The sequence below is a fragment of the Buteo buteo genome, chromosome 31 (assembly GCF_964188355.1).
Source record: "Buteo buteo chromosome 31, bButBut1.hap1.1, whole genome shotgun sequence".
Classification (NCBI taxonomy): domain Eukaryota; kingdom Metazoa; phylum Chordata; class Aves; order Accipitriformes; family Accipitridae; genus Buteo; species Buteo buteo.
Window position 1 is genome coordinate 1,810,261 of NC_134201.1, and position 25,942 is coordinate 1,836,202.

Below are 25,942 nucleotides of genomic sequence, written 5' to 3' on the forward strand. Positions count from 1 at the left end.
GACCTCCTCCCAGACACCAACAGATGCTCTCAGCCCTGAGCTCTGCAGAGGGAAATGGGCACGTGGCTGGAGAGCTGCACCCACGGCTCTGCTGGAGCTCTGGCTGCTGAGGAGATGGTTCATGCCTTGGACCCCCCAGCTCTGAGGGCAAAGGCTTTGCTGGGAAGGAGGGGAACCAAAGGGGCTTGCTCAGAGGAAGGGGTCTGCACTGGAGGAGATCATAAAGAGTTTTTTGAATTCTGTCTCCCACAGCATTTCTGCGCTTTGTTTCCTCTCATACCCTGATCATATTCCTGTTGCCTGGAGACTTTTTCCTGGGAGATGTTTTCCTATCCCATTTCTTTTCCCTGTCAGCACTCACAGACCCCATCCCAACCTTTGCACACCCATCTTGGACCTACAGAAACCTGCCTGTTTGCAGAGCACTGGCTGGGTGCATGTTCCTCTTTGCAGGTGCAGAAGGGCAGCTCAGAACAACCCTGATGGGTCCAGAAAAGGGGGTGCTGTCCATAGGCAGGGCAGTGGCTCCATGCACTTTAACAGGCTCCTAGCAGACCTACTGATCACTGTGCCCTGGTACACAGCCCCCTGGGGCAGAGGGACCCTGCTCTAAAGCACAGCTCGGGGCAGGTGGGGGTGCCCTGCACAAATGCCTTCACAGCCCTGCAGCCGTCCCCAGAAAAAAGTAGCTGTCATGCACTTTCCTTCTGATGGTGCAGCAGGGAATTCCTGCTCTGGACTACATCCTTCTTGTCTACTGTAGAGAAACTGTGAGTTTTATTTACAGAGCTCATAAGCTGTGGATTGTGCCAGCTTTTGGAGATCCCGTCAGGATACTCTTGTGCATTGCCCTGCAGTCAGAGACCTACCGTGTGAAGATCCGTCCTGCAACAAGCCCTCCTTTGTCCTCCAACTGCTGACTGCCTTTAACCTCCCTCTTCTTCACTCCTCTCCCCTCGGTGCCTGCAGGCAGTGTCCTCAGCCCTGCTGCGCTTTGCAGAGGAGCTGCTCCTGGATAGAGCTGTCTCTCTGCAGTGCTGCCTGCTTGTAATGAACTCGCTCCATCCCAGGAGCCCAGCCCAGCCCAGCAGCAGAGGACCAGCCCAAGGCAGCACTTTCCTCTGCCTGCTCTGGGCTCCCTGAAGATGTCTCTGGAGCTCTGGGGCTGACAGCTCCTGAAAGGCACCGGAGTCACCCCTGGGGAGCATGCTGCAAAATCACCTGAATTAATCACCAACAGTAGAGAGAGAGATTGATTCCAGCAGCATGGTTTGCCCTGCCAGAGTGCGGTTCTCTGTGATGGGTGTCAACGTGCCCCTCTCGACATCGATATTCTTCACCCACAAGAAAATGGACACACAGACAGGGCCAGGGAGGGGCTTGGCTTCCCTTGTGCAGGCCAGGGATTCAGCTGAGGCAATGCAGGCTTCTCATCCTGACCAGGAAGCCCTTGGGTTGAAGCAGGACTCAGCTCCCCGCTTTGACTCCACAGACCCAGCGGAGCTGGGAATCCTCCTGCTTTGATATCCTCCGGCTTTGATATTGCTCAGAGAATAATGCCCTGACTCTTCACTGTCTTTTTTCTACTTTGACAGCAACACATTCCCACAGGAAGAAAATGTCCAACAGCAGCTCCATCACCCAGTTCCTCCTCCTGGCGTTTGCAGACAGACGGGAGCTGCAGCTCTTGCACTTCTGGCTCTTCCTGGGCATCTACCTGGCTGCCCTCCTGGGAAATGGCCTTGTCAACCCACACAGTCCAGTAAACCCAGCTGTCCCATTCCTCCGCCTGGCTGAAGGCAGGGCCCCTCTCTTCCTGGCCAGAGTCTTCATCACTTGGGTTTTGTAGCTGCAAAGCACAAGTTCCTTCATCAAGGCTTAGCTACTCCATTACCTTCCCAGGGAGAGAGGTAAGGCTGATTGGCCTGCAGTTCCCTGGGTCCTTCTTGGAGATAGGAGGGACATGTGATTTCTTCCAGTCTCCAGAGGACTGTATTGTGTGCACACCTGAACTGAGGCGAGAGGATTCCCACCACCCATTGGTTTGCGGCAGGTGTGGGAGGGAGCTGAGTCCCTGGGATGGATGCACTCGACTCCTTGGCCAAACTAGTGGTAGTTCGGTTCAGGCTCCAAAGGAGGTAAAGGCCTAGGTATAATGAGGCCAAGAACCTCTCTAGTTCTAAGCTGTTCTCTGGAAACCCACACAGGAAGAGAGTGACATGGTGAACATTGATGCATATGGGCTTGGAAACCGGAAGAGCAAGCATGCGATTAACACATGAATAGCAGGTGTTTCCTCCAAGACTCGTTTGTCAAGGAACAAAGAAAGTTGTGGGTACAAGCAGTCTCATGCATACCTTCTCCATTGCATGTAATTTGACTGCGAGCCAACCACTTTATTCTATAAATATGACACCCTAAGTGAGCCTTCTTTGAGCGCTCCCTGCTAAGCAGCTGGCTGCACGGCAGGGATCTCCCCTTGAGCTGGGACATCTCTCAAGGTTCTTGAGGCTGAGAGACTTCTTACCTTCTGCAGATCTTTGGGAAATGACCAATATCATGTATTACCTTGTATGATAGTGCTCTATACAGATTTTGTATTGGTACCTTTGATTCTTTGAATCATTTTTATATCCTTTGTGCAGTAAGTGATAGAGTGAACCTTGCCATCAAACTTTGCTAAGTTTCAAGAAAACCACTTTTGCTGATACCTCTGGCAGTGGTTCTTTAAGTAGTCGAAATCGCCTGTCTGCAACAAACTGGTGTGCGTGGCAGAATTCTAAATCAGGATCTGTGACAGGAGACCTTAGTGCAGCCATACAATATATAAAGGAGGCTTTTAAGAAGATGAGGAGAGACTTTTTACTAAGGTCTGTAGTGACAGGACAAGGGGTAAGGGTTTCAAAACTAAAGAGGGTAGATTGGATATAAGAAGAAAACTTTTATGGTGAGGGTGGTGAGACATTGGGACAGGCTGCCCAGAGAAGTTGTGGATGCCCCATCATTGTCAGTGTTCAGGGTCAAGTTGGATGGGGCTTTGAGCAACCTGATCTAGTGAAAGATGTCCCTGCCCACGGCAAGGGGTTTGAACTAGGTAGTCTGTAAAGATTCCTTTCCAACCAAAACCATTCTATGATCTTATGATCCTATGAGTCTGTGATTATTATCAGCTTCCATCTTCTTAGTATCAGGCAGGTGAGTAGAGGTTCAGAGAGAGGAGGGTAGTCCAGGGCTGAGAAGAGAGGCACAGGGGAGGTCACCCTGCTGGGATCTGCTTCCCAGCCCCGCATCACCACGGGTGTAGGTGGCATGGCCTTGCATCAGTGCCGTGGTGCTGTCATTCAGGTAGTGGCACATAGCCACCGGTCGGACGGGGCAGACAGCGTCATTCTCAAGGGGAAACTGGAGCTGCCTGGAGATCGCCCAGGCTCTCCAGGGACAGAGTGTGCTTGAAATGGGCAGTGAATGGAGCCCCACAAAGTGAGAGAGCACCCAAGGTGGAGTCACCGAAGGTAAAGGGCCAAATTGGTGTATCCACAGGGAAATAAGGACTCTGCAATCCCAGAGGAGGCAGCAGGGACCCCACAGCATGGGTGAAGGAGTCTGGAGAGTGATCAGTGTCACCCCCATTCAGTGGAGGCCCACTCATCCCTAGTGTTGATGCAGAGGAAGGCTGTGGGTCACTCAGAATTGCTCTGTCAGGGCTTGCAGGCACTTGGACGTGTCTCGGAGCACCCTGGCACTTCAAATGCAGCAGGCCACACAAAAGTGTGAGTAACTAACTGCCACCCTCCATCCCGTCTGGTTAGGGAAGGACCTCAGACCAGGTACTCGCATACAGGAGCTTCTTTTGTGCACATCGGCACTGCAGCAAGAGGGTGGGTCTGTGGGGTGCATGGGGGAGCTGAATACCCATCCCCTCCGAGGGTTTCTAACCAGAGGCTGGATATCTGCGCTGGCTCAGCAGAGTCACTGCCCTACAGAAGGGGAAATGGACCTCTTGCTGTCACTGCCTAGGGACAGAAATGGGGGTTAACAGAGGGGGAAATCTCCATCTCTTTTAGACACCTGCTCTCGGTGAAATCATGCTCTTGGAGTTAGCTCCCCTCCACTCTTTGGAGGGGGAATTCAAAGACGCAGTGAGAGAATTGGTTTCAGAGCTATTTTTCATCTGGAATACCTTGCCCAGCCCTATGCAGTAATGGCACCCATGGTATCTAAGGGCAGGTCTGCAGTCTGCTTGGTTTTTCTTGTTGCTGTCTCTGTCACACTTGCGATCCTACAGAAATGTTTGGATTCATCCCAGCTCTGCTAATGGTGAAACCTGCTGTGTGTGACCTAGAAGCATTCTGTAAATGCTTACAACATTATCACAGCTGGCTCCCCAGTGCTATGTCTTTAAAAAGTGTCATCTCACTACCACAGAGACCTTCAGTGCAGGTCCTGAAGACCAAGCTATAATTCAAAAGATCATGAAAGGACATTGTCAAATGTCAGTTCAAATGTGATCTTATCATAAGCCAGACACATGTGACTACAAAGGCCGAGGGTGGAAAAAGAAGTGTGGGGCTGATGAAAGAGCTCTCTTCTTCGCTGTAGAAAAGCAAGGTCTCAGGGCATGCAGAGTCTGTGTTCGTTCCATGGCTCTCTTGCTTTACTCTTGCAGGAGCAAGACTGTTTTGGTCAAAGGGAGAAGGTGACAGGCAGGGGGGAAGAAGACTTGAATACCTCCAAGAATAGGGAGGGCACAGACTCTCTTGGCAACTGACTTCATGGTGAAAACACTTCTCCTTTTTGCCTGGTGCCTTCTCTGATCCAGGCTGAATAAGCTTTGCTAACTCAGTCTTGCCTTAGATGGCAAGTGCTCCAGCCTGCCCCCAACCCAACCCTCTCATAGCCCTCTGCTGAGCTTGCTCCAGCTCATCAGTGTCTTGCCTACACCAGGATGGGGGACGGGGCACAGGAGACCAAAGCTGGACACAGTGTTGTCCAGGTGGTCTAAGAAGCTCTGAGGAGAGAGGGATAAACACTTTCCCTCCTCTTCTGGCTATGCTTCTCTTCATACAGGCCAGAATGCTGTTGGCCGCCTTGGCTGACAAGGCACCCTGCTGGTTCACGTGCAGTTTGCCATCTACCAAGACCTCCAGGTCATTAATAAAGCTATCAAGCAGAAGAGCTCCCCGGACAGGACAGACCTTTGCAGTACTTCACTTGCTCCTGGCTCCAGGCAGAGTGCTACCTGTTCAGGAGGATGCCCTGTCCTCTCTCAGCAGCTGTGGATGAAGCCCCACAGATTTCTATGGGTCAAGTTCTCTCCTTGATCCTTGTGCACTGTTGGAATTTCCTCTCCTCCTTGTACAAATTTTGAAGAATTTAAGCCTATTGCATAAGAGGAGACAGTCAGACCTGAAACTGAGAAGAAAACTACATTGTGCAAAAATATGGAGCTTCCAGGAAGCTTCCAGTTTAAGGAAACTTCAGGAATGGCCACCAGCTCAGTCATTAGGCACAGTTATTGTATGCTGTACTGACTGAGCTTTGCTGGAGCTCCTTTCAGGTGTAGGGGGCTGGAGGCAAGGAGTTTTTTCCTTTTCCGTCTTCTCCAGTCAGTTCACTATGGTGCATGGAATGGAGGACAAGAGATTGACACAAGAAATGTTCACACCAGAGACAAGGGTAATCTTGCAGGTAATGGTGACATGATCGGGACCTCAGCTCTGTTAGGGGGCAGCGAGGGACAAGTGCTCTGGAAGGCAGAGCTAGCTGGGAAGTGAGGGGTATCCCCAGGTGAGCAGGGAGGGGGCCTCACCAGCCTGAGCTGCCACCAAGGGAGCAGGGCAGGCCAGGGGGTTGGCAGCTGGAGGCAGTTCAGAGTCCAGGTCATCTGGCGAGGTTCTGATGATGGAGCAGGTCCAGGGTCAAGCCAGGAAGTTGATGCACAGGTTGGGGTCAGGATGAGGCCTGGTAAGCGTTACCTGAGGGGTCAAGCACAGCCCAGAGCTGTGTTCTCTGCAGCAGGACCTCAAGTAGAGGAGCATATCGCCTGCATCTCTCCCCCATTGTGCACGTTCCCCTCTGCCGGAGAAAGGGGCTGAAAGAGACTGCCCTGTGATGCTGCTGTGGAAGGTGGTGTGCACAGCTGGGTAAGGTGGAGGGTCTCCTGGCTGCCCATCTGTCTGTCCCTCGGCAGGAGGATGACACTGTTGCTCCTTGTTTTCCCCATCTGTGCCTGCTGCTCCTGTTCTAGCTCCCAGGCTTTTTGGGACGGGGCGTTCAGTTGCATTTCAGACACCTGACTCTATTGGTCCTGGCATGGAAGTGTCTGCATGGAGGTGCCCAAGCCCCTTCTAACCTGTGGGGCTCCAGGCAATGTACTTCATGGGGCCTATGTCTACAGCCTAGATCATATCGCTATGAGTCCTACGTCTTGTTTACACCAAAACTGTGTTATTGTCTTTTTATGGGAGTCCTGCCAGGCTGTAGGTTGCCCTCCATAAAGGCACAGCCCTCCCTTTGTGATATCCGTGATACCATCGTGGTATCAGAGAGTCCTTGGTTTGGTCCTCCAAGTCAGGATACTTATGCATCACACCTCCTTTGTCACTTTCTCCACCTCTGGGCTAAGAAAGGCAGAGGAGTTGGGAGATCTGCACTTTGAAACCGCACTCCTCCTTTTTTAGCACAGTACAGTTTCTTTTTTGGCGGGTAACTCAGAAGTGTGACTGCTGTTTAGCTGAGAGCACATGGCAGCACAGGACAAGCCGTATGGGCAGATCAACTTCTGACTGCAGGAAACTACACCTCCACGAGTCACTACATTCTCTGAGAGCAACAGAAAGGATTTCTACCCCTGCAGAGAACACCTTCCCAGTGTGATGGGGGCATCTCATAAGTAATTAAAGGTAGAAATAGGCCCCTCTGCCACATTCCATGTTGTAGAGAAGAGCGTGTGAGGAGCTGACTCTGTGGATGCACATGTGCATCAAAGCTGCTCACCTCCATTCCCCATGGAGTGACTGCTGGAATGGTACAGACAATACACTGGTGTGAGGACGGGGTCTGTCTCATTGGAATGAAGACCCCTGGAATGGGGTGGGTGACCCCTGACTTCACATCCCTAGTTATCTCCTGAAGCTTGAGTGGGACCTGGTGGGGATCAGCACGGCGGTTATAGACACAGGTTTAGGCCCACGAGTGCAACAACCTCCAACTGCTGGAAATGGGGAGACTGATGAAGACCTGTCGATATTATTGGGCCAAAGAGAAGGATGTCAGAAATTCAAGGCTGGCCTAGGGGAAATGATACTGTCATTGTCTACAGCTAGCTTATGGGATGGTGCAGAGGAGAATGAGTCAGACTCTTCCCAGGTGGGCACAGTGGAAAGTTGAGAAGCCGTGGGAAAAAGTTGGGCCATGGGAAATTCTGGCTAGGCTTAAAAGCAAAGAATCTGCACTATAAGGTCTGTCTGGCACTGGGAACGTGCACCCAGAAAGGCTGTGGGATCTTCACAATGGAGATAGTCAAGCCTCAACTAGACATAGTGCCATGGGGGTTTTTGGATCGTAATGGATGACTACTTAATATGGGGCAGAGAGGCACCCATCTGTCATCCCAACCAACCACCTAGAAAGGTTTGCTCCTTGCTGGGGACCAGGATCCAGGTTGTTGTGGTGGGACGTCCAAAGCTCATCCGGCCCTCTGACTACTACCTCCTGCTCTTATTCCAAGTGGGCACAAATCACACTGCCAGGGGAAAGAAGTGACAGTATCAGATATGACTACAGGGCTCTGGGGGGTGATAGTGAAGGGCATGGGGGCCCAGATGGTGTTCTCCTCAACCTTGTTGGTGAGGGGAAAGGGTGTTGGGAGAAAGGCACTAACAGGACAAGTTAATAATTAACTGCAGAACGGGTGTAGAGGACATGGTTTTGGGTTCTGTGCCCATGGCACCCTCTTTACAGACCAGCATCTGCTTGGGAGAGATGGGATCCACCTCTCTAAGCAGGGCAAAGCTGTTTTTGCCAACAGGCTGGCTGACCTCATAAGCAGGGCTGTAAACTAAGAAGGATGGGGGAGGGAGGGAGTAACCAGCAGTCCTCTAAGGGAGTGATAGATAGGATCACTGAGCAAAGGGCATGGGGTGATGTGATTGGAAGGGATCACAAAATCAGTAAAATGGGGCTCAAGTGGGGTCAACTCCAGCACTTACATGTAAGCAAGGAAATGCCTACAAAGCACCATGGTGGAGAAATCTCTCACACCCTCTCCAGGAACTCAACATGCTGGGCTGCCTCTCTAAAGTGCCTGTACTCTAATGCGTGCAGTACGGGGCATAACCACGAGGATTTAGAGATCTGTATGCAGTTGCCAGGCAGCAATCTTGTTGGGGTCATGGAGACATGGTGGGATGGCTCCCATGCCTGGAGTGTTGAAATGGAGAGATACAAGCTCTTGAGGAAGGAGAGGATGGGAAGGCAAGGATGGAGAGTTGCCCTTTGTGTGAGAGAACAGCTGGAGGACATGGCGCTCTGTCTAGGGATGGATAGGGAGCCAATGGAGATCTTAAGGGTGAGGATTAAGGAGAGGACAGGAAAGGGTGGTGTTATAGTGGATGTCTGCTATAGGCCACTGGACCAGGAAGAAGAAGTATATGTGGTCCTCAACGGACAGGTAGGAGCAGCCTCACATTGGCAGGCCCTGGTCCTCATGGGAGACTTCAACCACCCCAATAGCTGCTCAAAGGACAACACAGCAGGGTATAAGCAACCCAGGAGGTTCTGTGGAGTCCAATGATGATAAATTCCTCACCCAAGTGATAGAGGAGCCAACAAGGAGAGGTGCTCTGCTGGACCTCCTCCTCACCAACAAGGAGGGGCTTGTTGGGGATGTGAAGGTCAAAGACGGCCTTGTGACTATGAGATGGGGCTGTAGTGACCATGAGATGGTGGAGTTCAGGATCCTGAGGGGAAGGAGGAAGGTAAAAACAATCTCAGAACGGCAGATTTAAGGTGAGTAGAGTTTGGCCTCTTCAAGTTTCTGCTTGGAAGAGCCCCATGGGATGTGGCCCTGGAGGGAAGGTGTGCCTGAGAAAGCTGGTTAATATTCAAGGATCACCACCTCCAAGCTCAAGAGGGGTGCAGCCCATCAAATATGATATTGGGCAAAAATGCCTAGAGGGCTGCGTGGATGAACAAGTTGCTCCTGGCCAAACTCAAACACAAAAAGGAAGCATTCAGAGGGTGGCAACAAGGACAGGTAACCTAGGAGGAACACAGAGATGCTGTCTGAGCATGCCGGGGCAAAGGTAGGAAAGGTAAAGTCCAAATGGCATGGAATTTGGTGAGGGATGTCAAAGAAAACAAGAAGGGCTTCTGTAAGTAGACAGGTAACAAAAGGGAAACGACGGAAAATGTGGGCCCATTGCTCAGTGAGACTGGGGACCTGATGACACAGGACGTGGGAAAGGCTGAGGCATGGAATGCCTTCATTGCCTCAGTAGCTGCTAGCAAGACTGGCCTTCAGAAATCCCAGCTGCCAGAGACCAGGGGGAAAGTATGGAGCATGGACATCTGCCTTGGTGGAAGAGGATCAGATCAGGGAAGACTTTGGCAAACTGGACATACATAGGTCCCCGCGCCTTTACTACTTTCTTATCGTTCATGTGCCTGGAAATGCTTTCCATGATTAGCTGCTCCATCACCTTCCCAGGGGTGGAGGTGAGTCTGACTTGCCTGTAGTTCCCTGGGTCGTCCTTTTCTTTCTTGAAGACACGAGTGACATTTGCTTTCCACATCTCTGCTCTGGGGCTCTTTATATGTCTGTGCTCTAGGCCTCTGTGTATCACTTGAGGTCTGGCATTGGTGGGCCATGGTGTTATGCCATTGTACATCCCATAAAGTTGTGGCCAGATCAGAAAAAAGGGATGATGCGATGGAAGTGATAGCAGGTGTGTCCATTTCTTGTTGGCAAAGAAATATAGGGTGATCTGTCCAACTGCTCCAACCTTCATTGCTCCAAGCACCCTGTAGATAGGAAATGTGGATGTACAATCTGACAATATAAACGTGTCACCAGAACGCAGTTCTCCATTCAAAGTGTTGGGAGGAAATACATTTTTGGAAATGGCTGTATAAATCTCTATTTACATAGAGGGAGAGAAAGTGTCATCATCTTGCTGGTCCATGTCCATGGCCTATGAAAAAATTCATGAGAATTTGCAGACCAATATCAAAGTGCTGAAAAGTGACTTTTTACACACTTATTACCCCAAACTCTTTCCTGCATATGTTTCTACTTTTGCCTAACATCTTCATTCCAGGGTTGACTCAGTTGCCAACACAGAGGTTGACGCTGCTTCCAAGATACCCAGGGGTGGCTGAAGCCCCCATGTGGGACTGGGAAGTGACCTACAGGAGCACTTCTGGAGCAGGAGCTGGTCACCAGGCAGGGTGTGTCCAAGCATCTCCGTTGAGACTACTGATTTCTCCCCCTTGAGTAAAAAAGGAAGCGTGGGCCATGGCACCCAAGGCGCCCAACATTAGAGGGGATCACTCATCCCTGCCTTCACTGACAATGGAACCACAGGTACTTTACCCTCAAGGGAATGAAAAATGAGTGGGTCTAGGTATTGCAGAGTCTGCTTGAAGACACTCCTGTGTCCCAGATACATTGGGCTTAGTGCCCGTTTGGCTACTCAAAAGAGAGCATTTCATTCACTTTGTCTCTTTTTTCCCCTCTGTCAATCAGGGGAGCTCGTGACTTCAACGTGTGACTTGCTGTGTGCAAAGAGCGGACATGGACAGACAGAGTCCAGGGCAGGGAGTGTTTTGGGGGGTCCTGGGATCTGTACTTACACAAAAATGTGGGGTTTGTTCATCTAAGGCTATCCGCTGTAGGAAGTGGACTTCAGAGGAGGTAATGTGGACTTAATACACAGCCATTGAGTGTATTACATCACTGCATGTCTGTGTGCAGCTCGTTCTCCAAGCAGGAGGGAGTTGGTGCCCACGGGCTGAAGCATGCAGCTACAGACTTCAGTGAAGAAAGCTCAGATTTGAACAAGGCTGCTGTAAGTGCCAGGTGGTTGAGGGAAAAGGTGGGGCTGGGGGTAGGGATGAAGAATGACCATAGACTGTTAAGACGGAAAGGGTCTTGCTTTTTGTAATCATTCAAACTCCATTAGGAGGATCAATATGAACTGGGGATTACTGATGTGACATGATGCCTAAGCAGAAAAATAAAGAAAAGTGGAGGAAAAAAAGAATTCTTTCTTATTGTTTAGTATTGAAATCTTTCCACTTTGGCTACACTCCTGAATTCTCTCTAATGAACCACATAAGAATTGAAGACCTAAAGGAAAACTCTGCACTGAGCCTTGGCTCGTTAGGGAATTTTCATGTTATTGAGCCCTCTGGTGCCAAGTTCCTGAACTGCAGATCCTGAAAGATTGAACAAGCCTCTCAAGAAGTAAAATCCAGCAGCAAACTTCCAAGTTTCTGAGGGTGTTAGTGGGCGCCACTGAGGAACATCACTGAAGAGACCATGGACGGAACGACCAGACAAGAAGACCATCCCTGGGGGCTGGTGAACCAGGAAGTCGGAGACACTGGTTACAGGTGGAAGATCAATTGTGGAGGTGGCTGTGAAAGCCCTAAATGTGTTTCACCAAGCAGGATGGCCAAGCCCAGACCCCCATCCCCCTGGGAAGGGGGATCCTATCATTCATGGGATGCTTACATCTCTTCCTGGGAGCAGTATGTGTGTGTGTGTGTGTGGGGGGTGATGACGAGTGAAGGACAGTGGTAGGACACCTCCCAGACTGTTTTGGGGGTTGGTGAGGAGGGAACAAGGGCCTGGGGCTGTAAGGAATGAGTGTCCTCTCATGGGCTTCAGTGGAAGAGACAGCTGCCACCGTGGAGATGACAAGAACTTCAGTTCTGTTGGCAGGGAGGAGGGGGGCAGCCGCACAAAGGCCCTGTTTGCACCACAGACAGTCCTACACTGTCCTATGCCTGTGCCAGTTTCCCTGCAGACTTTAGCTGCCTCCCCCTGTTTCCTTACCTCACCCTGACCTTGGGATCTCCCAAGCTGTACTGATGCCTGTGAAAGGCAAGACGCTAGCTGCAGTACAACTTGCTTAGGAGAATGAACTTTATGTGACACTACGAGCTTTTACTTCAGGGTCAATATGACCTGAAGACCCAACCTAAGCCAGCTCTTCATGACTGAGAACACCCCATAACGACAACAAAAGCATGGAAGATTTACCTTTCAAAAAAAACAGGCATGTAGCCATGAAGCAGGCAGGAACCACAATCGACCAGAATCCAGGATAAACATCCCCCACCTGCACTGGCCATCAGTTTAGAACAATGACGATTAACACACCACTGACCATACTTCTACATCACCTGCACAGCTCAAGCATGTACTGATTCTGTGTGGGAAAAGTACATACCAATTACGCTAGCACTAATAAATGATGGGTCTTAGACAAAGAAGTTGCTACAGGCCCATTAATTTTGCTTAAATAAAATGTTTTCCCGTTTCTACAAAGTCTGTGTCATGCAAGGTGGGTGGATATTTAAGGGGATAAATAATTATATTTATTTGAAGACAACATCATCAAAAGGGGAAAAAGGGAAAAATGATGTAAAGAACGAAAGGCAGACTTGGCCTGTCATGTCATACACTGGGATTCACTTGCAGAGGAACGTAGGAAGACTGTGGCTGCTGAAAACCATTCAGTTACCAGTTTTCTCAGGGCATCCTTGAGCTCCTGGTTTCTCATGCTGTAGATGAGGGGGTTCAGAGCTGGAGGAACCACTGAGTACAGAACAGCTAACACCACATCCAGGGATGGGGAGGAGGTAGATGAAGGCTTCAGGCAAGAAAACACTCCAGTGCTGATAACCAGGGAGACGACAGCCAGGTGAGGGAGGCACGTGGAAAAGGCTTTGTGCCATCTCTGCTCAGAGGGGATCCTCAGCACGGCCCTGAAGATCTGAACATAGGACAGTAAAATGAAAACAAAACACCCAAAAGCTAAAAAAGAAGTTGAAATAAGAAGCCCAGCTTCCCTGAGGAAGGAGTCTGAGCAGGAGAGCTTGAGGATCTGGGGGATTTCACAGAAGAACTGGTCCACAGCATTGCCCTTGCAGAACGGTAGTGAAAATGTATTGGCAGTGTGCAGCACAGCATGGAGAAACCCACTGCCCCAGGCAGCTGCTGCCATGTGGACACAAGCTCTGCTGCCCAGGAGGGTCCCGTAGTGCAGGGGTTTGCAGATGGCAATGTAGCGGTCATAGGCCATGACAGTGAGAAGAAAATACTCTGCTGACATCAGAAATAAAAAGAGAGAAACTTGAACAGCACATTCTGTGTAAGAGATGGCCCTGGTGTCCCAGAGGGAATTGGCCATGGATTTGGGGACAATGGTGGAGATGGCGCCCAGATCGAGGAGGGAGAGGTTGAGGAGGAAGAAGTACATGGGGGTGTGGAGGTGGTGGTCACAGGCTATGGCTGTGATGATGAGGCCGTTTCCCAGGAGGGCAGCCAGGTAGATGCCCAGGAAGAGCCAGAAGTGCAAGAGCTGCAGCTCGCTTGTGTCTGCAAATGTCAAGAGGAGGAACTCTGTGATGGAGCTGCCGTTGGACATCTGCTTCCACTGGACATAGGGACCTGTCCAAGGAGGAAAACACAGTAAGGTAGGGGAGACTCCTCTGAGAAGAATCCAAACCATTTCCCATAGATATTCCTCCTGCTACACATCCCCCCTTTTCTTTTTCCAGGAGACCTTCCTCATCTCCCTGGATGGAGCCCTGGTTGATGCTGGCTGAGTGTACTGTGAGGAGAAGGGCCTCTGCCCACAGGATGCCGAGGAGTCAGTCCTGCTCTGCAGCAGTGGGTTCATGGGAACTGTGGGGGCAGGGGCCAGTCCTACAGTTCAACTTTGCTAGATGAAACTGCTCCTAACACAGGTGGTCTTGTCAGCATCAGACCTCCCAGTACTAAAGGAATGGGAATGGCAAAGGCAGGATTTTTTACAGTTACTCCATGTCACCTGGGAAGTGTTCTTGGACATCAGAAACCCTCAGCATTTCTGTGGCACTCAGGGAAAACAGGGTGAATCCTGCAAAGCAAGAGGATTCTCTGCGGCTTAGAGCAGAATAAGGGAGCTGGTCTGTCCCTCTGTTTTGTTCCCAGCTGCCCTGAGATTACAACTGTCTGAAATGGAGGGTGCCCATGTTACCAATAAAAGCCACCAGACACTACTGAAAGGAGGGGGACACACTGCAGACTACTAAATGCCTCACCCTTTCTCAAGGTCTCAGCACCCTCTTTCTAGCCAAGGACACACACGGCTCATTTCATCAACCCAACAGCATTTCCTCAGTTGCAGCATCTCGGCACTTCTCTCTGTGGGCTTTCAGACAACAGAAAGATGCTATGTGAATGATTTCCATGCTTAAGGACAGCTCACAGCTTGGAAAGCCACTCCAAAGACTTAAAGCCAATGTCCTAATGATTACATCTAATCCAGGGAAAACCAGCTCATTCCCCAGCCCCACAGAATGCATTGCCCACAGCCCCACAGGTGAAAGCTGGGACACCTCATTTCCAGGGACACACCTGCATAGGAGGACCTACAAGGTCAGAGTGTGACTCTGCAGCTGAAACTCCCATTCCCAGAGAGCCTGGCAGCAAGAATGAAATAACACTAAAACCAACACAAACAACTGGAGAAACATGGGAAAATACAGTGAGGGTCTGGCTGAGAGAGGCAAGCATAGAGGCAGCCGGACAGTCAGGAAGCATTACCCTTACCCAGCTGTTCAGACCTCCTCCCAGACACCAACAGATGCTCTCAGCCCTGAGCTCTGCAGAGGGAAATGGGCACGTGGCTGGAGAGCTGCACCCACGGCTCTGCTGGAGCTCTGGCTGCTGAGGAGATGGTTCATGCCTTGGACCCCCCAGCTCTGAGGGCAAAGGCTTTGCTGGGAAGGAGGGGAACCAAAGGGGCTTGCTCAGAGGAAGGGGTCTGCACTGGAGGAGATCATACAGAGTTTTCTGAATTCTCCCTCCCACAGCATTTCTGTGCTTTGTTTCCTCTCATACCCTGATCATATTCCTGTTGCCTGGAGACTTTTTCCTGGGAGATGTTTTCCTATCCCATTTCTTTTCCCTGTCAGCACTCACAGACCCCATCCCAACCTTTGCCCACCCATCTTGGACCTACAGAAACCTGCCTGTTTGCAGAGCACTGGCTGGGTGCATGTTCCTCTTTGCAGGTGCAGAAGGGCAGCTCAGAACAACCCTGATGGGTCCAGAAAAGGGGGTGCTGTCCATAGGCAGGGCAGTGGCTCCACGCACTTTAACAGGCTCCTAGCAGACCTACTGATCACTGTGCCCTGGTACACAGCCCCCTGGGGCAGAGGGACCCTGCTCTAAAGCACAGCTCGGGGCAGGGGGGGGTGCCCTGCACAAATGCCTTCACAGCCCTGCAGCCGTCCCCAGAAAAAAGTAGCTGTCATGCACTTTCCTTCTGATGGTGCAGCAGGGAATTCCTGCTCTGGACTACATCCTTCTTGTCTACTGTAGAGAAACTGTGAGTTTTATTTACAGAGCTCATAAGCTGTGGATTGTGCCAGCTTTTGGAGATCCCGTCAGGATACTCTTGTGCATTGCCCTGCCGTCAGAGACCTACCGTGTGAAGATCTGTCCTGCAACAAGCCCTCCTTTGTCCTCCAACTGCTGACTGCCTTTAACCTCCCTCTCCCTTCCCTCCTCTCCCCTCGGTGCCTGCAGGCAGTGCTCTCAGCCCTGCTGCGCTTTGCAGAGGAGCTGCTCCTGGATAGAGCTGTCTCTCGGCAGTGCTGCCTGCTTGTAATGAACTCGCTCCATCCCAGGAGCCCAGCCCAGCCCAGCAGCAGAGGACCATCCCAAGGCACCATTTCCTCTGCCTGCTCTGGGATCCCTGAAGATGTCTCTGGAGCTCTGGGGCTGAGAGCTCCTGAAAGGCACCGGGGTCGCCCCTGGGGAACATACCGCAAAATCACCTGAATTAATCACCAACAGTAGAGAGAGAGATTGATTCCAGCAACATGGTTTGCCCTGCCAGAGTGCGGTTCTCTGTGACAGGTGTCAACGTGCCCCTCTTGACATCGATATTCTTCACCCACAAGAAAAGGGACACACCGACAGGGCCAGGGAGGGGCTTGGCTTCCCTTGTGCAGGCCAGGGATTCAGCTGAGGCAATGCAGGCTTCTCATCCTGACCAGGAAGCCCTTGGGTTGAAGCAGGACTCAGCTCCCCGCTTTGACTCCACAGACCCAGCGGAGCTGGGAATCCTCCTGCTTCAGTTCAGGTGTGCACAAAAGAGTTGCCAGTGTGTGAGCCCTGCTCTGAGCCCCTTTACCTTTAGTCCGTGGGGACTCAGGTGCTCACATACAGATACTTTGTGATGACTGAGGTGCCAGAGGTGGCCCAAGCCATGTGCAAGTGTTTGCAAGCCCTGATGGAAAATCTCTGAGGATACCCACCTCCTCCCTGAGCATCAGCTGAGGGCCAGAGGGGGAATGGAGAGATCTTGGCCACCCACAATGACATCAGATGTTTAGGGCACCTGAACGTGCCTTGTAAAATATCTGAAAAGCCTCTAGTGCCATGCCAGGTGCCTGCGTGCCAAACACAACTCCACTCAGTAGGCAAACACAGCACCCAACCTCCAGGAAAGCCATGCCCTCTTAGAGCTGGTGGGGGGCAGACACCCCAGGGCCTCCAAAAGGGGACCGGTGGCTATGTGCCACTACCTGAATGACAGCACCACGGCACTGATGCAAGGCCATGCCACCTACACCCGTGGTGATGCAGGGCTGGGAAGCAGATCCCAGCAGGGTGACCTCCCCTGTGTCTGTGTTCTCAGGACTACCCTCCTCTCTCTGAACCTCTACTCACCTGCCTGATACTAAGAAGAGGGAAGCTGATAATAATCACAGACTCATAGGATCATAGGATCATAGAATGGTTTTGGTTGGAAAGGAATCTTTACAGACTACCTAGTTCAAACCCCTTGCCGTGGGCAGGGACATCTTTCACTAGATCAGGTTGCTCAAAACCCCATCCAACTTGACCCTGAACACTGACAATGATGGGGCATCCACAACTTCCCTGGGCAACCTGTCCCAATGTCTCACCACCCTCACCATAAAAATTTTCTTCTTACATCCAATCTACCCTCTTTAGTTTTGAAACCCTTACCCCTTGTCCTGTCACTACAGACCTTAGTAAAAAGTCTCTCTCCATCTTCTTAAAAGCCTCCTTTATATATCGACGAGAGCATGCATTGGCATGAAAGTCAGGAAATCCCACAAGGACAGATGCCAGTTTCTGTCCCTGCAGGGGTCTAACCCTGGCAATGGCAAGGGAGGGGGGCTGCCTGGTGGGAAGGAGGCATTTTGGAAAGGTGTTGGTGGACAGCGAGATGGACAGGATGCAGCCGTGTGCCTTGGAAGCAAGGAAGGACAGCAGCAACCTGCTCTATACAATCAGGAGCATGGCCAGGTGATTGAGGGAAGAGATTATACCTAACACTGTGTCCAGATTTTAGATCCCAGTACAGGAAAGATGTTGGCAAGCTGGAACAACTTTAGCAAAGGGCCCCCATAATGGTCCGAGGCAGGAACACCTTATCTGTGTGGAGCGGCTGAGGGAGCAGGGCTTGTCCAGCCTGGAGAAAGGAAGATCTTGCGTGAAACATGTAGCAGTATTGCAGTGTTCCCAGGAAGACTGAGTCAGGCTCATGTCCATGGTACAAGACAAAAGGACAAGAGGCAATGGGCTGAAACAAGGTGGTTAGTGCACATATAGAGAAATATGCTTCCAACATGAGGATAGTCAAATGCTGGAAGCTGTTTTGCAGGGACTTTGTGCGGGCTTTATCCCAGAATGTGACCAAAGCGTCTTTGGATAAAGCCCTGAGTAATCTGGTCTGGGCCTGCTTTGAGTAGGAGGTTGACCGAGAGACTTCTGCGGTCCCTTCCAGCCTAAATGGTGCTGTCCTTCCTTCTCCTTCATCTTTTCAAATGAGAGAAATCTCTCAGGTTCTCCCTGACCTCAGAAATAATTCGCATCAGGTGCAGAGCTGCTTCACAGTTGACACCAAACAACCTTGGCCACATCATTTGCTTCTCTTTTTATTCCCCCCACCCAAGCTCTTCTCTTGTACTGTTGCAAAACCTACCAAGAGGAACAGCCTACCCTCTTAATCCTTTCCACATTGGTCTTGCATTTCTTGCTTCATATCCTATTTCTGAGATGGTTGCTGTGGTTTTTTCAACTTTGGGTAGCACCTTGGGTTAACTTTCCTCACAGCAGCTCCTACGGTGCTTTGCATTGGTGGCCAAAACAGTGTTAATAACACTGCCGTGTTTTAGCTATTGCTAAGCAGTGCTTGCACAGTGTCAAGGCTTTCTCTGTTTCTCTCTATGCCCCCTCAATGAGTAGTTTGGATTGCTTGACACTAGAAGAGCAGGGGAAGTCATTTAGCAAGGCCAAGCTTCTTGCTCTATATTGGTGTCTGTGTCCCTGTTTTTGGTAGCGGATGGGCAGCAGGAGCCCCTGGGAGAAGAGACAATGGGTTATCCCATGCCAGACACAGCCAAGTCCAGCCAGCTCTGCAACAGACCTGCTGCTGGCAAAAGCTAACCCATCAGCAAAGCTGGCGGCACCTCTGTGAAAGTGTATTTAAGAAAGGGCACAAATGCCAGAGTGGAACAGGAGTAAGGAAAAAAAAAGAGCGTGAGGAAAACTCCTGCAAACAGCAAGGTCAGTGAAGAAGAGGGGGAGGAGGAGCTCCATATGATGCAGAAGAGATTCCCCTGCAGCCTGTGGAGGATCAAATGCCAGAGAAGTTGGATATTTCCTGAAAGAACTGTAGCCTGTGGGGAGGATGCCACAGGAAAAGCGTAAGGAGGGAGCAGCAGAGGTGAACTGTTAGGAACTGACTGTAGTCCCCCTTTTACCACTCAGAGGGAAAGGAGGTAGAGGAGTCAGCAATGAAGGAATGAAGCTGAGCTTGGGAAAAAAACGGGAAAGAGGAGGTGCTGTGGTAGTATTTAACTTTTCTTCTCACTATCCAACTGCCCTGGCTGCGGCTGGGATAGAGTTAATTTTTCCAGGAACCTGGGAGGGGGCACAGCCAGGACAGCTGACCTGAACTAGCCAAGGAGCTATTCCATACCATGTGACATCATGCTCAGTATATAAATGGGGAGCGGGCTGGGGGGTGATCTCTCGACTTTCAGTGGAGGAAGTGGCGGAGCGTCAGGTTCTGGATGGTGAGCAGTTGCACTGTGCATCACTCATTCTGTATATTCTTTTATTACTACCGTTGTTGTTGTTGTTGTTGTAACTTCTCTTTTTGTGTTGTCCCAGTAAATTGTCCTTATCTCAACCCACAAGGTTCCAGGGGTTTTTTTTGTTTTCTCCTTTCTGGTTCTCCTCCTTATCCCACCGGAGGGGAGCAGGGAGGAGTGAGAGAGCAGCTGCATGGCCCTTTGTCACCAGCTGGGCTGAAACCACAACAACAACCGTATTTGAACTGGTCATAGAATAAGTTCATTTTCCTCCTGTTGAGCCTGTTTTGCTCATGACTAATTGGGAAGTGATGTCCCTGATTTCATAACAAGCAATTCAGCATTTTTTTCCTTTTTTCTCCTTCTGTACTGTTGAGGAGGAGGAGTAAGAGAGTGGCTGGCTGGGCATCTGGCTGCCAGCTAAGGTCCACCCACCACACAGTCTCCCACAGTATTCTTATATCAATGCTAGGAAGCTACAGTCTTGACAGGTGGGCAAAGAGGTGAGTAAAAGACTGATTGGATGCATCAGGGTCTCTCTGGGGCTTAATGATGCTATCAGTGACCTGGAGGAGCTGACAGAGTTTTCAGATGACACAAACCTGAGGTGCAGACCAGTCTATACACCGGAGTGCTGCCTTCTGGAGGAACCTCGACAAGTTGGCAGAGTGGGCCAAAAAGAACCTACCGGATTTCAGAGAGAAGAAATGCCAAGTCCTGCCCCTGGGGTGGCCTAACCCTGGGCAACAGCCCCCAGGTAGGGTGCAGCTGAGCAGAAAAGGCCCTGGGGGTCATGGTGGACAACAAGCTGCACATGAGTCAGCAGTGAGCCCCTGCAGGCAAGAAGGCCAAGAGCAGCCTGCCTGTATGAACAGAAGCGTGGCCAGGAGATGAGGGGGAGGGATTGTCCCCCTCCATTCACTGCTTGCTAGACCACATGCACAGCACTGCACTGAGTTTGGGGCCTCCTGCCCCCAGTACAGGAAAGACATTGGTCAACTGGAGCAATTTCAGTGAAGGGGCACCAATACAGTCAGGTGTGTGGGGTTGTGCAGAGGGCTGGAGAACTTTCCACCTGAGGAAAGGCTGAGGAAACTCTGTTCAGTATGGAGATGAGAAGGCTTTGGGAAACCTCACAGGATCATTTCAGTACCACTCAGTACCCTCAAGGGGAAGAGAAGGTCTCTAAACCTAACAACAAAATGATGAGCACTGTGGTCACCCAAACCTTGGCCAGTTTTCAATCCCCCTCACTGTCTGCTCATCCAGCCTCTGCTTCAACAGCTTCTCTATGAGGATTTTATGGGAGTGAGTGTTGAAAGCCTTACTCATCTACCAAGGCAGCCATTTCATTGGAGAAGTTTATCAGGTTGTCAAATAGGAATAGCATTTCCTTTCATCAGCTGTCCTCCGGGCCTCTGTGGTGTGTCAGCTGGGTCTGGACTTGGAGGGCCATGATGTTATGCCACTGTATAGCCCATAAAGATTTGGGCACCTCAAAAAAGGGATGAGCAGAGGGAAGTGCTACCAATTCTGGACATTGCTTGGTAGCAAAGAAATAATAGTGGGGTCTATCCAACCTCTCCAACCTCCATTGCTCTCAGCTCTGTTTAGATATGAAATGCAGATGACAAATGTTTTAATAGAAACTTGTCCTGAGAACAGTTTCTTTATTCAACATGTTCATAGGTAATGCATTTCAGAAATGACTATATAAATCTAGCTTTATGTAGAGGGAGAGAAAGTGTGATCAAGCTTGCTGTTCCATGTCAATGGCCAATAGAGAAAGCAATCCTGAGGATTTATAGAAAACCCTCAAAACTCTGAAAATGAAGACTTCTTACACACTTATTACTCTCAGCCCTTTTCTGCATATTTCTCAATGTGTACGTATCATCTCCACTGAAGGGTTGATGCAGTTGCCCACACGGGTGTGACCACTGCCTCCAAGATACTCTGAGGTAGCTGAGCACCTCATGTGGGACTGAAAAATGTGCAGCAGGACCAATGGCAGAACTTCTGGAGCATGAGCTGGTGGACAGGCAGGGTGTGTCAAAGCTGCTAGGCTGAGACAAGTGATTTCACTCCCTTGACTAGAAAGGGAAGCCTGGGCAATTGCACCCAAGGTGTCTAGTGTTACAGGTGATCACTCTTATGCCTGCCTTCACCTACAATGGAGACACCTATAATTTTCCAAGCAGGGAATGAAAAACAAGTGCATCTAGATGATGGCAGAGCCTGCTTGAAGACGTTCCTGTAACCCAGATATGTTGGGGTTAGTGCAGATTTGGCTGGACATTGATTGACTGGAGCAAGTTCAGTGAAGGGGCACCAATACAGTCAGGTGTGTGGGGGTGTGCACGGGGCTGGAGAACTTTCCACCTGAGGAAAGGCTGAGGAAACACTGTTCAGTATGGAGATGAGAAGGCTTTGGGAAACCTCATAGGATCATTTCAGTACCTATCAGGCAGTTAAGAAAAGAGAGCCAGGCTCTTCATCGTGGTGCATGGTGGGGAAATGAGAGGCAAGGGCCAAAAGTTGAAAGAATGTTCAGGCAGGAGATGAGGTCCATGAGGTCATAACCATAAGGTCACTTATGCACTGGAAGAGGTTGCTCTGAGAGGTTGTGCAGTCCCAGTCCTTGGAGGTTTTCAAGCCTTCTCTCCCCCTAAATATGGTCTCCAAACATTGAACAGAACACTCTTGCTCATGCAAGAAGGAAGCAAAAGCCTATGGCACTGGAAAAGCTCTGCCTCCTCTGGGCCCTCTCTTCCCTATGAGAGAGGTCTTCCACCAACCCCACCCTTCTTCCACCAACCCCACCCTTCTTCCACCTCCAGCTTTGGCAGCTGCATGTGCCTGGCCTGCCCACTTGCCTTCACCACTCACCTTTGGAACTGAGGCCCGACACACATCTCGGCACTCCCACTGTAAGCTGGCACGCACCCCACACCTGGAGTCTACCTGGCCATGGAGGCAGGGAGAGGCCGGATCCACTCTGCCCGGCGCTGGACACAGCTTTTCCCTGGGAATGTCCCCAAGGAGCTCTCTTCATGTGTGTGTATCAGCCTGTGGCCTGGCAGGGGTGGAACTGGGACAAGGGCTGCTGGGGCAGGGCTGAAGTAGCTCAGCTGGGAGAGCGTTAGACTGAAGATCTAAAGGTCCCTGGTTCAACCCCGGGCTTCAGCACTGATTTTCTCCTGTAGATTTTTGTAGAGACTGCCTGCCTGCCTTCTTCCAGCCTGCCCTGGCCCTCCTTGCTCCTTCACCTCTTGCCAGCGCACTGCCCCTGCACTGTAGCCTGTGGCATTGGGCAAGACAATTGCCCCAGCTTTACCACCATGACAACGCCATCCCTGCACATGGTCCAACTACCAACCTTTGAGTAAAGAGCTGAACACATCACCCACCCTGCCGCAGAGACCCCAGCCAGGGCTGTCCCAGGGCACTGTTTTGCTGTCAGGACAGTCCTCAGTGCTGAAGGAGTGGGAAGGTCCCTGAGCCCAGCCCACTCCCTCAGCCCCAGGCAGATGGAAGCTTGCTGTTCACCTCACCTCCAGGCATGCTGGGGGACAGAGGGTGCAGGAGGAGGCCCAGTGCCTGGAGGAGGGGGTGTAAGATTTCTGCCCCCAGGTCCTCTCCACCACATGCCCTGGGATGCCATAACAGCCTGAGGACACCTCACCCCAGGGAGGGCATTTCCCTCACCCTGTTGCACTGCTCCTGCTGTGGCGTTGGGGACAGATGTGTCACAGAGGGGTGTTGCCCTGGGTGGCAGAGGAGGCTCAGGGGTTTTCTCCTCTCCATCAGCCCACCCCAGAGTTGGCCACACCATGGGAGAAGTGCCAGCAGCAAGATCCTCCTCCCGTCCCATTGCCCTGCAGCGACATTGAAGGGCAGCGCTCTGCAGTGCAGCCCTGTGCCAGGATCAGACCCCAGCAGAGAGGCAGGCCCGACTTCCCCCATCTCAGAAGGGTTCAAGTGCTGTTTTCTGCAGAGGGTCCCTGGGCACCCAGGGGACAACAGGGCTGTGCTTGTCATAGACACATCATGGGAGAAGAGTGTCTCTCCTGCTGGCAGGCATCAAGGGGATGGAGCTCAGTGGAAGAGCACCCGCTTCGCATGTGGGAGGTCCTGGGTTCACTCCCTGGCATCTCCAGGGGTGGTGCTTTTGCCTTGACTGCCAGCCTTAGGTAGGTGTGGGCTGGAGCTTGGGCACTGCTCCTCCTCAGGCCCTGAGGGCCTGCCCTGCCCACCCAGGGCTTGGTTGTCAGCTGGGAAGGGCTGTGGGAGGGCTGTGTAAGGTGCCTCTGCTGAGCCCTTTCTTGGAGGAGAAGCAGGCAGCTGTGCTGGACCTGAGCCCAGGTCACTGCCCTGAATCCTAGACCCACCCCACCCACCATCCAGGGACAATGCTTGGCAGCAGAGTGTGCCTGGGAGGAGACCTCAGGGAGAGGATAGACAGCAGCAGCAGCACGCTAAGTAATCCTTTCTGGCTGCACTGGAAGATGTGGTGTGAGGGTGCTGGCCCAGCCCAGGTGTCCTTTGGGACCAGAGCCACACTGCCCTGGTGGCTTTCCAGGGCTAAGGGGCTGAGATTGTCCTGTCTCCACTCCAGGTGGAGATCCCATACCACATGGGAAGCACTCTGTGCCAGCAGGTAAGGGTGTCTGGGCTGGACGAGCATGGGCAGGGCTGTGGGACTCCCAGCTGGAGTTTTCCCTCCACCATCCTTCCACCATTGCCGCTGGCTTGAGCAGAGCCTCAGCTCAGGCAACCTGGATCTGCTGAGGTCAGGCACAGCCCTGCAGAGGTGGGACTGGTGGGGCTGGTGCCCATCTCTTGTTCCTGGGGTGTTTGGTGACTCCGTCAATACTCCATAACTACTGTGCTGGTAGGATCATGGAGTCGCAGGTCTGTCCACAGCCATGCACAGGCAGGGAGGGCCAGGAGATGGTGCCTCGGCTGCTCCCCTGGCAATAACACCCACAACCAAAATGGGGCATGAGACATGGAGTTTCACTGCAGGGTGCCCAGCACCCTGGTGAGCAGAAACTCAGAGAAATAAGGCTGCTCTCCTATGGGCTTTAAACAGCCAAGCTCTGCCCAGCATGGGGGCTGCAGTGCTGAGACTTGGGGTCTCACTGTGACCCCCCTCAGGCAGGTCCTCGGGAGCTGCAGGAACAACCACAGAGCTGGGCTACAGTGACAATCTTGCTTTGCTGCAGAGAATGGGCCCAGCCTGCAGGGTCAGACTGCTCAGGTCTCCAAATGCCATGAAACAGGCTATTCCAGCTCAGGCGTGCTGCCCCCTCAAGCACACACAGGGCTGTGGCTCATCTCACCAAGGAGGAAGAGGAAAATGCCTGCCAGATGCCAGAGAAAGAGAGAAATATTACCCCTGTGGAAGGGCAGAGCTGGTAGCAAGGTGGCACAGGACAGGCGCTGCGTTCCTCTCCCCAGTCCCCACTTGGGGCTCCTTGAGTCTACATGTCAGTGTCCATACTGCCCATAGCCCCCACCATCCTGCGTTCAGAAGATAACACTCCCCCCTTCTTCACTTCACTTTTATACCTTACTTCCCAAGATACAGGCTGGAGCTTGCCCCCATGGGAGTTTTCCAGGGGATGGAGGCTGTGTTTGCAGTGCCCATGTATGTCACCCATCACCGTGGGGGTCTCGCCCTGGGAACGCTGCTCTCCCATGGGGTCTGCCAGCAGGAAGGCTCTGGGGTATGGGGCAGAGGGATGTGTGTACCTGGGCTTCTCCCAGATCCCTCCAGGATCACCCCAGGGGTGGAGGAGCTCCCAGCAGGGAATGGGGCAATGCTGAAGTGGGAGAAGATGTTGGTGACAGCCGCCTCCTCCCCGTTTCTCCTCTAGGGCCAGATCCTGCTACTTGCAGCACTACTGAGCTCCAGCACCTCCCCACAGGGAACCCTGCCACAGAAAGCCGATGCACCTTCCAGCCCGCAGCAGAGGAGCCCTTTGGAAAGTGCCGGAGGGGTGTGGAGACCCACCAGCAGGACCAGGGAGAGCAGTTTGGGCACCAGGTCCTGCCCAGGTGTCAAACCCTTCTCCCTGCCCGGTTCCTGCATAAGAGGTTTCTCTGCCCATGGGCACTGGGGCAGGTGAAAGCCAAAGCCGAGGGAGAGGAACCCTGGCTCAGCTCCCAGCAGTGCCTCTTTTAGGGGAGGGACAAAAAATCTCCTCGGCCATGGAAATGTGCCCACGTGAGCATCCTCCCAGATGAGCCCTTCTCCAGGCCAGGGACAGGACCATGGCTTCTGGCTGCAGCACACATCTCTTGGGGATACTTTCTCCATCCTCCCAGCCCTCCAACAGTGCTGAGGGAAAGGTGCCCCATCCCACCTGCTCCCATCCCTCTTGTACCTGCACACAAGTACCGCCCTGACACGAATCCATACTGACATCCCTGGTGAGGCAGCAGGAGGTCAGGGGTGGGGGCTGGAGGAGAGCAGGAGGAGGGGGTCCCAGGGCTGCCGTGGGGCCTTACAGCCTCTGCTCAGGAAGGAGGCAGCTCAGGGCCTTGACAAGAGTGCTCAGGGTCTGCGAGGGCCCAAGGC

The 25,942-nt window shown here is 51.9% G+C and overlaps 1 protein-coding gene and 1 non-coding gene across 2 annotated transcripts; one reads left to right on the top strand and one right to left on the bottom strand.

Annotated features, from left to right (window-relative positions):
• Window positions 1-12,680: 12,680 nt before the first annotated feature.
• On the bottom strand, window positions 12,681-13,490 carry LOC142025993 (olfactory receptor 14J1-like). Its single transcript, XM_075018739.1, has one exon. It carries the CDS (start codon window positions 13,488-13,490, stop codon window positions 12,681-12,683), a length of 810 nt encoding a protein of 269 aa, XP_074874840.1.
• Window positions 13,491-22,472: 8,982 nt separating this feature from the next.
• TRNAF-GAA (transfer RNA phenylalanine (anticodon GAA)) lies at window positions 22,473-22,545 on the top strand. The gene has a single exon. It is a non-coding gene; the product is annotated as a tRNA-Phe (tRNA).
• The last annotated feature ends 3,397 nt before the right edge of the window (window positions 22,546-25,942 follow it).